Source organism: Ambystoma mexicanum, chromosome 3q (assembly GCF_040938575.1).
Source record: "Ambystoma mexicanum isolate Mex_15411 chromosome 3q, UKY_AmexF1_1, whole genome shotgun sequence".
NCBI classification, from domain to species: Eukaryota; Metazoa; Chordata; class Amphibia; order Caudata; family Ambystomatidae; genus Ambystoma; species Ambystoma mexicanum.
This window is the reverse complement of record NC_090926.1, coordinates 1,080,220,597-1,080,235,518: the sequence shown is the minus strand read 5'-3', so window position 1 is coordinate 1,080,235,518 and position 14,922 is coordinate 1,080,220,597. Positions and strand designations below refer to the sequence as shown.

The 14,922-nt window shown below is 44.7% G+C and overlaps 2 protein-coding genes across 4 annotated transcripts in view; one reads left to right on the top strand and one right to left on the bottom strand.

Annotated features, from left to right (window-relative positions):
* Positions 1 to 14,922, bottom strand: part of LOC138583263 (zinc finger protein 1 homolog) — a 371,722-nt gene that overhangs the window by 86,088 nt on the left and 270,712 nt on the right. For both annotated transcript variants that reach the window (XM_069655344.1, XM_069655345.1), the window contains one exon: positions 1,688 to 1,780. In XM_069655344.1, coding sequence (XP_069511445.1) covers positions 1,688 to 1,780 — 93 coding nt within the window. The remainder of the gene's footprint in view (positions 1 to 1,687; positions 1,781 to 14,922) is intronic.
* LOC138583265 (uncharacterized) overlaps positions 1 to 14,922 on the top strand; it is a 560,015-nt gene that overhangs the window by 530,096 nt on the left and 14,997 nt on the right. The window lies entirely within an intron of this gene.

Sequence of the window (14,922 nt, the reverse complement as noted above, 5' to 3'; positions counted from 1 at the left end):
TGAAGCCGGACCATGGAGTCGTCAGTTCGGGTGAGGAAGCCATCGAGTACGAGTCGGTATTTACGAGGAAAATTTATATATTTGAATGAAGAACTAAGCAACGATATTCCGAGGCCCCAGGAAGCGCGGAAAAACGGAACTGAGCAACAGACGCTCCGCGAGTCTATTTATACGCGTGATGGTGTCGGCGCCGATACAGAGGCCGTCGAGGGACATCGGCTCGAGGGACGTCGATGCGCAGCACCCTCTACTGAAAAAAAATGTACGAGGCCAGCAAGCTGGGAGATGATCTATCAAAGATAAGGAATACGTCAGAGGACACAATCCCTTCGAAAAGCACCTACTATGTACTCTGCAAATTAGGTAGGTTACGTCTTAGACTGCAGATACATGATTTTCTTGATGCAATTTAGATTGGGCCTTATGCAATTAAACTCTTCAAGTTATACTAGAGAAATATTAATAATATAGACAGATGCCCATGTGATGGTAGCAATCAGGAAACTGTGGTATTTTTTATGAGCTGCACGCCACAGTTAGGAGATGCACAATTTATAAGGTGTGCAATAATCTTATTTTAATTTCTATTTTGGCAGTATAAAACAGCTTCCCGACCTTTTGACATCCTAGGCACTAGCCACTTTTTGCCATCTGCACTGTCTACCATGTATATTATATTAGAACGAGAAAATCAACAGAGTAGTAGGCTCTCTTTGTATACACTGTAACATGCGCTTCTAGAAGTGTTACATTAGTAATTGTTTAATTTTTACCTTCAATATATGTATTTTAGGCTCTTAATATTTTAGGCTTAATGATGATGTATAGATTTGTGTTCTTTATTGGAATGGTGATGCCGAAATAAAGTGATTATTGCAGGAGTACTATTGTAACTTTTGTCCTTCGAGATCTGCCCTTTGAAACCACGCAGTGCTCCAGATGGTTCTAAAATGACACTTTCCAGTGCACAGCACATGTATTTTAAGAAACTGGAAACCATATCAGAATATTAATCATGAAGCAGGCCACAAATGGGAACGGCTAATAGTTCTATTACTGCAAGGGACGATGACCCCAAGCAATCAGGTTTCTCGTATTTGTAAGCCTGCCTAGTGAGCAAACAGTTGGCGGATTGTAGGCCTCTGCCTGCAGAACTCTTAGCAGCCACCTACTTTGCCCTAAGAGGCCCCGCATAAAAAAACACCTACCTGGCCCCAGGAGACCACAACTTAGGCATATGCCCCCTTTGCTCCCGGAACACTGCACTACTTGGTCGCCTTAAAAATGCTTGCCCATTGGTGCAATCATCTTGTTTGTCGTTTTTGTTTTGAGAGCAGAAACGTGTCACGGCCAGACAAAGACACACTGTTTCACTTAAAACTAAAGGGCCTTTGTAGCCCAGATCTTAATCCATGTTTCTATTGGCAATAAAGCCCTCTATGGCAAGCAATAGAAACTGGTTATAGAACTTAGCCCTCAGTACCAGCCCTCAGTACCGGCCCTCCTGGTTGGAGGGCTGTTACCAACACGTAAAGCCTGGCATCGTACGGTTTATTGCCAAGTTAGAACTTGTTAATGCAAAGCCACATTATAAACCTTAACAAAGCAGTAACATTTATGAATTGGGATGCGATTTCTTTCTGTGCACTCCTTCCCATTATTAAACTTTGGAACCTTTGCAACTTACCTAGGTTCAGACAGGGGCCGCTTTCTTCTCTATCTGTACTTTCATAATGTTGCAAGCGTGACTCCATCTCAGCATTTTCAAATGGAAATCCTGCTGCAAAAGGTAAACAGAACCTCATTCAAATGGTTCATGTGCGGTTTAATCTAATCGGACCCAGCATGGAGTTCTGCAGTGAGCATTTTTGTGTTGTTGCCGGTAACCTTTCTGCAGCTTGAACCATTAGCAAGTACCACAGTTCATGGTGTAGAGCTTAGGAACACCTTATTGGCTCTGTGTCAAAGGCCCCTGTCTTGATTCGGAATCTACTAGTGTGGTGATTCAGGGGGTGTGTGCCTCCCCGAGCCAATGGAGGATAGGCTGATGGCAGTATGGTGAGGATCCCCCGGTTACCGCTACTTAGCCTTCTCCAGTAGGCTGGGAACTGTTACTTTAAACAGCAAAGGGTCTTTGGCCCTTTTAAGCTTAAGGAAGTGGCTAAAAATGCTTTCCTTTTTAAAAAAATAGTTCAAGCCAGAGAAAACACCTACCTAACACACATCAGAACCAACAATTGCTTTATCTCTCTCATGAAGCAGCATCTCTGAAACGTACTCGCGAGAGTGTAGCGCCCACGGCTCCGCTTGCAGCAACAGACAACTGCATGCATGCTCAAGTACCGGCAAATTCCAAAACCAAGTTGGCAAATGCAGCTCTAAAATTTGCGACTGTACTGCTGAATGAGAAAACAGTTCGCTTGCAGTGAATGAGCTATTAGGAACCATCAAATTTACTATCAGAGATCAAACCAAAACTCAGGTGAACTACATTTTCAGAAGCCCAACTCCACTAGTGGGGAGAGCTTGTTATAAACCCACACAGGTGAAGGCAGAGTGAGAGCGCTTGGAGTGAATCCCCCAAAGGACTTCTAAAGATCACCAGTCAGGCATGGCTCCAGCACTCGCAGGATCCCTTGTGGAAGGGCTGCAGGACTCCTCTTCTTATCCAGAAACTCAGCTCATCCAGCCAACGGAAGATTTGCCCCTCACACACACACCAGCAGTGGTCCAATGAGGACCACTGATGTTAAATCTCATGCATACTCTCTAGACCAAGGTTGTCCAATGTGCGGGCCAAAAAGCGGCCCTCCCAGCCATTTCATGTGGCCCGCGAGGCTGAACAAACAAAGGAATCCAAAATGAACAAGCCAGGCCCGGTTTATTTATTTGTTCAATTGAGCAAATAAATAAATAAACTGGGCCGTGGCAGAGCACTGTTACTGCCTCTGAGAAGCAGTTACAGACCATGGCCTGGTTTATTTATTTGTTCAATGTTTGTCGGGTCCGTGGACACGATTAATTCATTTATTTCTGCAATGCTGTGTCCGACCAGGAATGCAGAAATAAATAAATTAATTGGGTCCACGGACCCGACAAACATTGAGGAAATAAATAAATAAACTGGGCTGTGGCGGAGCACTGTTACTGCCTCTGGTGACCCCTAGAAGGGGGCACCAGAGGCAGTACAGGCCATGGCCTGGTTTAGTTATTAATTTGTATGGGTGTGGATGTCCTGTAAGTGCGCTGCTTTCCCTATTTTGCCAACCTCTGAAGCCTGAAAAGTAGATGCATGCATGCTTGACATGCGGCCAACTTTGCACCAGACCTGCAGATGAACTTAACTGGTCTGCTGTTAAATCTCAGTTACCAGTTTAATGGTATCCACTACCGAATAATTGCCGATTTTACTATAGCCAATATGATAGCTCAGTGGGTTCAGCGCTCACTGCTGCGATGTGTGTGCTTTCAGCTTTCAGCATTACATTTAACTCCTCTATGCTGTGCAATTCCACTATGCCCCTGATTAGTTGCAATAGGCCGGAGGGATTCTTGGAATTTGAGAGTATATTTTACATTGTTATACCCAGTGATCCCATATCTCCCTGCACAATGGGGTCACACCAACTAAGCATCCACGTTACTTACCCTTGCTTTCTCAGTACTGTTGCTCACCTAAATTTAGGGTTCTTTTGTATGGGAAAGCATTCCTAAATGACTCATTACTAATTTGGCCTAAAAGACTGAACAGTATCTTGGCAGTCAACAGTTCCCTGTTTGTGTGTGCTCCTTCAAGATATTTGGCACACGCTGATGCCTCTTCAGGCATAGTATGTAGAAAGATGCTTTCTCTGAAATCATCCTGAGATACACAGGGTGTATTGTTCAATACAAGATTCTTTGCAGCCGAAAGATGAATTTTGATTCTCCTCTTTTGAACCTGTTCTGCTATTCCTTCCTCTTCTTGTCGCACAACATCCTACGAGAATAAGGGCCAGCATTCATCTCTTGCTATCTGAATTTGTTCCGTTTGCTTCAAATGTTTTCCATTAATTTAGTTTGTTGTTTGATGGAAAATTGAAAGCTTGCATTGCTAGGCAAATTTTGCCCATTACTCCGTCTTTCTTCTTAATTTAGATGACAAAATCATTGCGAACAAAGTGGCGTGGTGTGTTGTGTAGGGGAGGCATGGTATCACAAGTATGACACAAGTACACAATAGGTACAATATGAAACAACCTTTATTGAAGTTTCCTGGGGTTGGACAAACTCCTACCTTGCCCTATGACTAAGATGGGCGTAGTCTTCAATTGGGTTCACCTTTGGGTGATCAATTTTCCACATTTTATCTTTTGAATGGGATTATGCTTCTTTCGTTACCACAGAAGTAATGAATGTGTATTACAGAGATAAGCTGCCAAATGTATTGGGTACACTGCACAGGCAGCATCAATCATTAACAAAGAAGTAATGAATGTGTATTACAGAGATAAAGTGGCATGTATTGGGCACACTGCACATGCTCAGGAAGCATCAATCATGCTTTGTATAGGACAATGCTGGCCTAAATTGGAAACAACCAGCATAGACATGTTTCTACAAAGGCATATTTTGGCACAACCAGCATGCCAATGTGTTACATCAGTGACAGTGCTGTCTTACACTGTAGACACAGTGATCATTAAAATGAGTTGTGTTCTACAATGTTGTCTGCTGTTGATGACATGGAATGTACATGTTCCCCTTTAGAACTGATTGTAAACTTATGGCCTTTTGGCCACTTTTCCTGCTGTAAAATGCACAATTTCAGCCCCATATTTGACAAAAAAATCTTGGGGGTGGGGGAGACCCCCCCAAACCCTCCCTAGATCGTTATAGCTCCCTCGCTACGCTCGGTCACCCCCACTATTTCAGAAAAATATCAACACATACACACTGAAAGGAATCACAAGAAACTAACCTTTGATCACTGTCCCTGACACCAAAAGCTATATTTGGGACTGCATGGCTATCACTGCCTGTGATGCTATTGTGTCAAAGGTCACACACCATCGATTTTGAATATACTGTCATGATCTCTGCTTCCAAAAGGTCAGGACTTAGCCAACTCCCTTGGAAGCAGACCCATAACCCAGGTTCCGAGTGCCAACCAGTCCCAATTGGGACCTTTTGGACCCTGTCCTGGCGCCAGTGGCACCAGGCTCATAAATATGCCCAGTCCCAGCGCTGGAAGCGCCGGGCTCATAATGCTTGGGTGGACTTACCTGCAGCAGCCCTTACTTACCTGCCAGTTGAGCCTCTAATCCTCTTCTGTTTGGGACTACTTTTCCTGTTGGGTGGGGCAGGAGCCACTCCCTAGGTTCAGAACACTGGAACTCTTCTGGAAAGCAGGAACTCTTTTCTTACCTAGGCGAGGCTGTGGAAGGAGACACCTAAGCACTACTGGAGGCTATTTAAACCACACACGATGGATGAATCTTGCTTTGCGTTATTCTGCATCCTCTGCAGCAGAACGCTCATCGTGTCTTCTGCATCTGATCCTGGGCCTAAGGGAAAAAGGCTTACCATCCTGAATCCAGTCTTCAGCAACACCTATAAAGACAAGAAAGAACAGGTTAGCATTACGGTCTTCAATGACAGCGCTTCTCTTACCCGGTCCATCGGCTGTCACCAATGCCTCGCGCTGCATTCCGGCATCTGAAAGACAAAAGCTTACCAACTCTTCGCACGCTCCGGAGGCCTTCGGCGCTGCATCCCGCATCTGAAAGACAAAAGAAGGTGCGTTTAAAGACATTGGGTAACTTTATTACTCACGTGCCATTACTCCTTCCCACGCCGAACCCAGTGGGTATTCCGGCACCCTTCAGCAGCTCCGAACTTGTACCTGCAAGATAAAAGGACAGTTAGTGCGCATCGTGAAGCAGGCAACAAGCGCTTACTTACGTGCTTCCAGGCGCTTCTATTCCTCACACGGGTTCCATCCTCAACTCACTTCAGCCCGTCATCCGCCATCGCCGGAACCCTGCAAAACAAGAGACATCATTACAAAAGACTTTTAAAGACATTTGAAATACTCGGAACTTACCGTTCGTGCAGTAAACGACGGACAGCAGTCCTCTGAGGTCAAGAGGCCTGCACCCTTATCCAGTGAAGAAACTGGTTACGGCACCCTGCCCCAAGGCAGATGGAGAGCTCGGCGTTCACTTACCTAAGGTGAGAGCGTTAACCTTTGGGGTTCTACAGGAGAAGAGAAGGGGAAGAAGAGAGAGACACCCAATAACCCCAGTTCATTAATCCCATATTTTCTATCTGCAGACATCTTACTCTTCGAGTCAGACATACAGTGCACAGAGGTCCAGCCCAAAGAGCCAACCGTGTGTTACACATCACCTTTGAAGATACGGTATTCACCCAGTCAAGACCGGCGCCTCTGCGGGAATCAGGTGAGCGTTACAGAACGCAAAGCCTACCGCAAAACTCCCGCCCAGGCGCTATGGAAACCTCGGATACCGACCAGCTAGCCCAGTTACTTGGGGAACTAAGAACAGAAGTGCATGCAGCCCGTCAGGAAACGAACGCTCTAAGAAGGGAACTGATTATTTCCAAGGAGCGAACAGACGATCTCGCTAGACAATTGCTACAGTCACAAGCCGGACAGACCCCATTACCCGCATCAGGGGCAAATCTTCCTTCAACATCCTCTATGAATCCAGTGCAAAGCAACCTACCTGGGAATGTACCTCTGGCTCCGCCCGAACGATTTTCTGGTGACCCAAAGAGGTTTGGAGTATTTATTAATCAGTGCCGGTTGCATTTCTTATGCCGGCCAGCAGCCTTTCCAACTGATCAAGCTAAAGTAGCTTTCGTGCTTTCGTACCTTAGTGGCAATGCGGCAGACTGGTCGATCCCTCTAGTTAATCAAGATGATCCGGTTCTCCATGATTTTCAAGCTTTTCAGCTCAGTATGGAAAAACTGTTCGCAAGACATTCACAGAGGCAGGCCTTGGACAATGAGCTTCTTTCGTTGCGACAGGGTAATCAAGACCTTTTGGCTTATATTGCGTCTTTCAACAGACTGATAGTGGAAACTCAATGGCCTGAGGACAAAAGGATTACGCTGTTTTATAGAGGTCTACGTGGAGAGCTCAAAGATGTGTTAGCCCAAGTAGTGAATCCCCCGCAAGACTGTTCGGACTATATAGACTTAGTCGTTCAAATAGATCACAGACTGCAGAACAGGAAGGCCGATCCTTCCAAGTTTGATGCTCGAGTATTTTCCAAACCACCAACTCCTTCCAAAGGAGTAGACTCCGGGGAACCCATGCAAATAGGGGGTCTGAAAGGACCACTAACACAAAAGGAGCGAGAAAGGAGAAAACAGTTGCAATTATGCCTCTATTGCGGAAACTCAGGGCACTTTCTTCGAGACTGTCCGGTGAAACCAGCCAAGAAGGCAGTAGGAGCTGCAGTTACCAAGGTCACAAACTGAGCAGGGAAACAACCTCGCCCGACAAGAATAGAGGTCCTCTTGCCGAGCGTTAAAACCAGTTCCGTGACCTCGCATTTCGTGATACCTATGGTCCTCATTAGCCCTGATCATCCGGATCGATTACATGCAATTGAAGCTTACGTCGACAGCGGTGCCATCGGCAATTATGTGGATCACGAAATGGTTTTGAGGATGAATCTAACTCTTTGTCCCAAGGCTGTAAAGGACGTCATTACTACGGTGGATGGTACGGAGATAGCCTCAGGACCAGTAACGCATACCACTCAAGAAGTGACGCTAGTAAGTCAAGATGGACACCATGAGAAGATCGTGTTCGATGTGATCAAGGCCCCTCAGTTCCAGATTATTCTAGGAATACCTTGGTTAGAGAAACACAATCCTCAGATCGATTGGCGAGCAAGAACGGTTCAGTTTCCAGAATGTGTCTCTACTTGCCACCCTCCACCTGGTGTTGCACTGGCAGCAATTTCTTCGGAGACTCCCCAGTTACCTCCCGAATACCTAGAATTCCAAGATGTTTTCCGGAAGGATCAGGCTAACTCTCTACCTCCTCATAGGTCTTATGACTGCCAGATAGACCTGATACCTGGATCTACTCCTCCTTGTAGTAGAATTTATGCCCTCACCGAGCCTGAGAACCTTCACCTCCGACAATACCTGGATCAATACCTAGCGAATGGGTTTATTCGTCCTTCCAAGTCCCCTGCTTCTTCAGCTTTGTTCTTCGTTCCAAAAAAAGAAGGGGACCTTAGAACTTGTATAGATTATCGTGCCCTGAACCAGATCACCGTTAAGAATAGATATCCGTTACCTTTGATCCCTGAACTCTTGGACCAAGTCAGAAAAGCATGCATATATATAAAGCTGGATCTTAGAGGAGCCTACCACTTGGTACGAGTAAAAGAGGGCGATGAATGGAAGACGGCCTTCCGCACCAAGTATGGGCTATTTGAATATCAGGTCATGCCCTTCGGACTTTGCAATGCCCCGGCCGCCTTTCAATATTTTATGAACGATGTCCTCAGAGAGCTCATAGATGTGTGTGTTGTTGTTTACATTGACGACATCCTCGTTTATTCTTCATCGGAATCTGAACATCGGAAACACGTGAAAATGATCCTCGAGAGATTGCGTCAACACAAACTTTTCGCCAAGTTGGAAAAATGTGTTTTCAACGTGACTGAAGTTGAGTTCTTGGGATTCATATTATCACCTAGCGGAGTGCGTATGGATTCAAAGAAGGTCGATGCAATTCTCAAATGGCCATCACCATCCTCCGTAAAAGGTGTTCAAAGCATGTTAGGCTTCGCTAACTTTTACCGCAGGTTTATCCCCGAATTCTCTCGAATAGTCCAGCCCATCACCGCCTTGTTAAAGAAAAACAAACGTTTTGAATGGTCTACCGAGGCGGCGCAAGCTTTCCAGAATTTGAAGACTAAATTTATCTCTGCACCAATTTTAAAACATCCTCGCCCCGAACTCCCCTACATCGTTGAAACTGATGCTTCGAGCCTTGCCATGGGGGCAGTTCTATCACAAAAGGACCCAGTAACCAATCAGTTGCATCCCGTGGCATTTTGGTCCCGCAAATTCTCGCTTCCTGAAATCAATTACACTATTACTGATAAGGAACTTCTGGCTATCAAGTCTGCCTTTAAGGATTGGCGGCATTATCTTCTGGGGGCCCGACACACCGTTACTGTGATTACGGATCACCGAAACCTGCAATATTTGAAAACCGCAAAAGCCCAATCCTCTAGACAACTCCGTAGGGCACTATTCTTTGCAGAGTTTGACTTCATAATTACCTATCGACCTGGTACAAAAAACGGTAAAGCTGATGCCCTTTCTCGGATGGGAGTGGAAGAACACTTGATCAACCCTAAACCTGTACCTATCATTCCCGAACAAAGAATTCTGGGTGTAATCGCCACACAATCCATAGAGGAAGTTAAGGATAAAGCCAGGCAACTTGTAACTCCAGCAGACATACAGAATCGGCATCTGCAGGGAAAGGACTTTGCAGTGAAGGACAACTTATTGTATTTCCAAGAACGATTATACCTGCCCAGCACAGATTTACAGAAAAAGGTAATCTCTTGTTATCACGATTCCTTAATGGAAGGACATCCCGGGATGGCCAAAACCTCAGAAAAGATCAAGCGCTACTTCTGGTGGCCGTCTTGGAAAAAAGATATCAGAGACTTTATAATGTCCTGTGGAGTATGCGCCCAAAACAAGAGTCAAAAGGAAAAACCAGCCGGCCTCTTACGCCCTATTGACATCCCACCTCGCCCTTGGCATACGCTTTCTATAGACTTCATCACCGATCTACCTCCATGCTCCGGATACAATACGATCCTAGTAATCGTGGACTTATTCTCCAAGATGGCGCATTTCATTCCACTCAAAGGCTTGCCAACAGCAACAACTCTGGCCCGAGAATTTCTCGAAAACATCGTCCGACTGCACGGTTTTCCTTCGGTTCTAATTTCGGATCGAGGTAGTCAATTTATTTCTCATTTTTGGCGAAGTTGCTGTCGGTCGGCTCAAATTGATGTGAGACTTTCAACCAGCCACCACCCTCAAACCGACGGACAAACCGAGAGGACCAATCAAACTCTGGAACAGTATTTACGCTGCATGCTGCAACAAACTGAAAAAACTTGGAAAGATATCCTTTGGATAGCCGAATATGCCTACAATAACTCTGTCCACTCGGGAACTGGGAAAACCCTGTTTTTTCTTCTATACGGCAGTCACCCTCGAACCTCGGAGTTGGATCCACTCCAAGATCTTGGAACACCAGCAGTAGACTACCTGCATTCTACAATCACCCAAGCCTTTAAGGAAGCCGTTTCTCACCTTCAAAGGGCTAAGGAACAATACAAGAAAGGAGCAGATCAACATCGGAAGGAAGCCCCCCAATATCAAGTAGGAGATCAAGTCTGGTTATCCACCAAATATCTACCTCTAAAAGGACCACGCACATTCAACCCAAGATAGCTTGGTCCCTATTCCATCACTACCATAGTAAACGCAGTAGCGGTCAAGTTGGACTTGCTCCCTCACATGAAGATACATCCGGTCTTCCACGTCTCTCTATTAAAACCCGTGCAACCTCAAACCCGACTAACTAAATCTCCAAAACCTATCCTAGTTGATGGAGAACTCGAGTTTGAAGTCAAAAGCATCCTGGACTCCAAGATCTCCAAATCTAAACTATTTTACCTAATTGACTGGAAAGGCTACGGCCCCCAAGAAATATCCTGGGAACCTGCAGAATATGTCCACGCTCCTCGTCTAATCAAAAGATTCCATCGAACATATTCTGACAAGCCCAAACCCCCGGAGAAGCCCGGTTTGGGAGGGGCCTTGAGGGGGGGTGCTGTCATGATCTCTGCTTCCAAAAGGTCAGGACTTACCCAACTCCCTTGGAAGCAGACCCATAACCCAGGTTCCAAGTGCCAACCAGTCCCAATTGGGACCTTTTGGACCCTGTCCTGGCGCCATTGGCACCAGGCTCATAAATATGCCCAGTCCCAGCGCTGGAAGTGCCGGGCTCATAATGCTTGGGTGGACTTACCTGCAGCAGACCATGCTGCTTACTTACCTGCCAGTTGAGCCTCTAATCCTCTTTACCTAGGCGAGGCTTTGGAAGGAGACACCTAAGCACTACAGGAGGCTATTAAACCACACCCGATGGATGAATCTTGCTTTGCGTTATTCTGCATCCTCTGCAGCAGAACGCTCATCGTGTCTTCTGCATCTGATCCTGGGCCTAAGGGAAAAAGGCTTACCATCCTGAATCCAGTCTTCAGCAACACCTATAAAGACAAGAAAGAACAGGTTAGCATTACGGTCTTCAGTGACAGCGCTTCTCTTACCTGGTCCATCGGCTGTCACCAACGCCTCGCGCTGCATTCCGGCATCTGAAAGACAAAGGCTTACCTACTCTTCGCGTGCTCCGGAGGTCTTCGCACTGCATTCCGGCATCTGAAAGACAAAAGCTTACCAACTCTTTGCACGCTCCGGAGGCCTTCGGCGCTGCATCCCGCATCTGAAAGACAAAAGAAGGTGCGTTTAAAGACATTGGGTAACTTTATTACTCACGTGCCATTACTCCTTCCCACGCCGAACCCAGTGGGTATTCCGGCACCCTTCAGCAGCTCCAAACTTGGACCTGCAAGATAAAAGGACATTTAGTGCGCATCGTGAAGCAGGCAACAAGCGCTTACTTACGTGCTTCCAGGCGCTTCTATTCCTCACACGGGTTCCATCCTCAACTCACTTCAGCCCGTCATCCGCCATCGCCGGAACCCTGCAAAACAAGAGACATCATTACAAAAGACTTTTAAATACATTTGAAATACTCGGAACTTACTGTTCGTGCAGTAAACGACGGACAGCAGTCCTCTGAGGTCAAGAGGCCTGCACCCTTATCCAGTGAAGAAACTGGTTACGGCACCCTGCCCCGAGGCAGATGGAGAGCTCGGCGTTCACTTACCTAAGGTGAGAGCGTTAACCTTTGGGGTTCTACAGGAGAAGAGAAGGGGAAGAAGAGAGAGACACCCAATAACCCCAGTTCATTAATCCCATATTTTCTATCTGCAGACATCTTACTCTTCGAGTCAGACATACAGTGCACAGAGGTCCAGCCCAAAGAGCCAACCGTGTGTTACACATCACCTTTTAAGATACAGTATTCGCCCAGTCAAGACCGGCGCCTCTGCGGGAATCAGGTGAGCGTTACATATACTGCTTTGGGTGAGGGTGTTGACTTTTGGTTCGCCGGCCCACCGGCGCTGTTCAAAAAGGTTGGACAAGCCTGCTCTAGACATACAGAAACCTCAGGAAGGTGTTCTAGGATAGGGAAAACCAACAAACAATAGTGGGAACCTCCAAACCCCGACACCTAGAGGTAAAGCAATACATATGGAACAGGTGGTGGTGCCGGAAACACGAGAGCAACTGAAGAACAAGGCAAAGGATATTACATCAAAAATTCATTTTATTTTGTTATAAATTGTAAAAAATCTTTAATTAGTTCATTTTATAAAAAACATCCTATATAGCAGACATTCATACATTAATTCAAACTAATACAACTCTAAAAATAGTACATTTACATTTTTTTAAAGGAAATCTGAAGCAAATGCAACAACTGTTCCATTGTTAAGATAAAAATTACACTTTCAAGAAAAACAATTAATGTGATCAAAGGAAAACAAACAGATACAAATTCTGTATAATGGAAATGTAAACAACACTTCCAATGTTCAGTAATAATGGTTCACTCCAGACAAAAGTTATCGACTATTAGTGCCCAGACTATTGATGCCAATATAAATGAGTCTTCTTAGTCAAACAGGCTTCTTAATACATAGTTTCGACTTGGATAGTTATCTATGTCTTCATCAGGATAGGGATGAACCTAACAACATTTCTAAAAAGAAACAACAAAAAGAAAAGAAAAGAACAAACAAAATAAATGATACAGTTAAAATTAATTGTTAAAAAACCTTAATTCACTCAGTTGCTCTCTGTAAATACCAATAGTCCAAATATGGAGAGAGGACAAATTAAGTCATACTCTGAAACCAACCCAAAATTTAGCTAAATGGAGAGTGTTGACTCCAATTCATTTAAATGTTGCCCACTAAAGGGCAGTGCATATCTCAAAGGCCTCACATAACGTCCAGACCTCCATCTCCCTCAAAAGGATAGAGAATTCAATGCAGAAGGAAAGGGAAAATCATTTCCCATTGGTGGGACACTATAATTTCGTGTCACTGTATTTTCCCCAAATCTAACACCCCGCTCCCCCATGCCTCCATTTGGAATTCCAATCAAAAATCAGCTAAAGTAATACCTGAAAACCATTCACGAGATGGTAAAATGGTCTTGTCTTAACCTGCTTCTCCTCTGTACTAGAGATGCTGGGTCAAATACAGGTTAAAAGCAGGTTAAGACAAGACCATTTTACCATCTTGTGTATGGTTTTCAGGTATTACTTTAGCTGATTTGTGATTGGAATTCCAAATGGAGGCATGGGGGGAGCGGGGTGTTAGATTTGGGGAAAATACAGTGACACGAAATTACAGTGTCCCACCAATGGGAAATGATTTTCTCTTTCCTTCTGCATTGAATTCTCTATCCTTTTGAGGGAGATGGAGGTCTGGACGTTATGTGAGGCCTTTGAGATATGCACTGCCCTTTAGTGGGCAACATTTAAATGAATTGGAGTTAACCCTCTCCATTTAGCCAAATTTTGGGTTGGTTTCAGAGTATGACTTAATTTGTCCTCTCTCCATATTTGGACTATTGGTATTTACAGAGAGCAACTGAGTGAATTAAGGTTTTTTAACAATTAATTTTAACTGTATCATTTATTTTGTTTGTTATTTTCTTTTCTTTTTGTTGTTTCTTTTTAGAAATGTTGTTAGGTTCATCCCTACCCTGTTGAAGACATAGATAACTATCCAAGTCGAAACTATGTATTAAGAAGCCTGTTTGACTAAGAAGACTCATTTATATTGGCATCAATAGTCTGGGCACTAATAGTCGATAACTTTTGTCTGGAGTGAACCATTATTACTGAACATTGGAAGTGTTGTTTACATTTCCATTATACAGAATTTGTATCTGTTTGTTTTCCTTTGATCACATTAATTGTTTTTCTTGAAAGTGTAATTTTGATCTTAATAATGGAACAGTTGTTGCATTTGCTTCACATTTCCTTTCAAAAAATGTAAATGTACTATTTTTAGAGTTCTATTAGTTTGAATGAATGTATGAATGTCTGCTATATAGGATGTTTTTTATAAAATGAACTAATTAAAGATTTTTTACAATTTATAACAAAATAAAATGAATTTTTGATGTAATATCCTTTGCCTTGTTCTTCAGTTGCTCTTGTGTTTCCGGCACCACCACCTGCTTTAACCGTCGTCGCTCCTATGGATAGAACCTTTTTGCCAAACGCGTTCTGTCTTTTAGCCTCGTTATCCAGAGGGGTAGAACATTTGTGCTGCGATCAGGCCTTCCTAGCTGATGCAGCCGACACTACTGACTCTGGAGATGGTTGAGCGGTCAAACATTTAGGCATAGAGTCTGGAGCCTTGAATTTCTTCTCCAACCTGCCCGTTATTGCTGGTTCTGAAAATGGATGGTGCATGGTCCTCAAACCTTCTTGCCAGACGTGGTCTAGAATGGGAACTGAGAAGACTGACTTCCTTCTTTTCCCCATATGGTCGGTGATGGTTGAGCCGGGCTTCTAGGTGCCTCCTCTCTGCTTCCGACTCCCATGTAGGATCCCTCAAAGGGGATGAGGATACCTCTGAAAAAGAGTCTCTAGGTTCCGACTCTGAATCCTGTAACTCCCCTTCTCCCGGGTATGAGCGTGGTGGCTC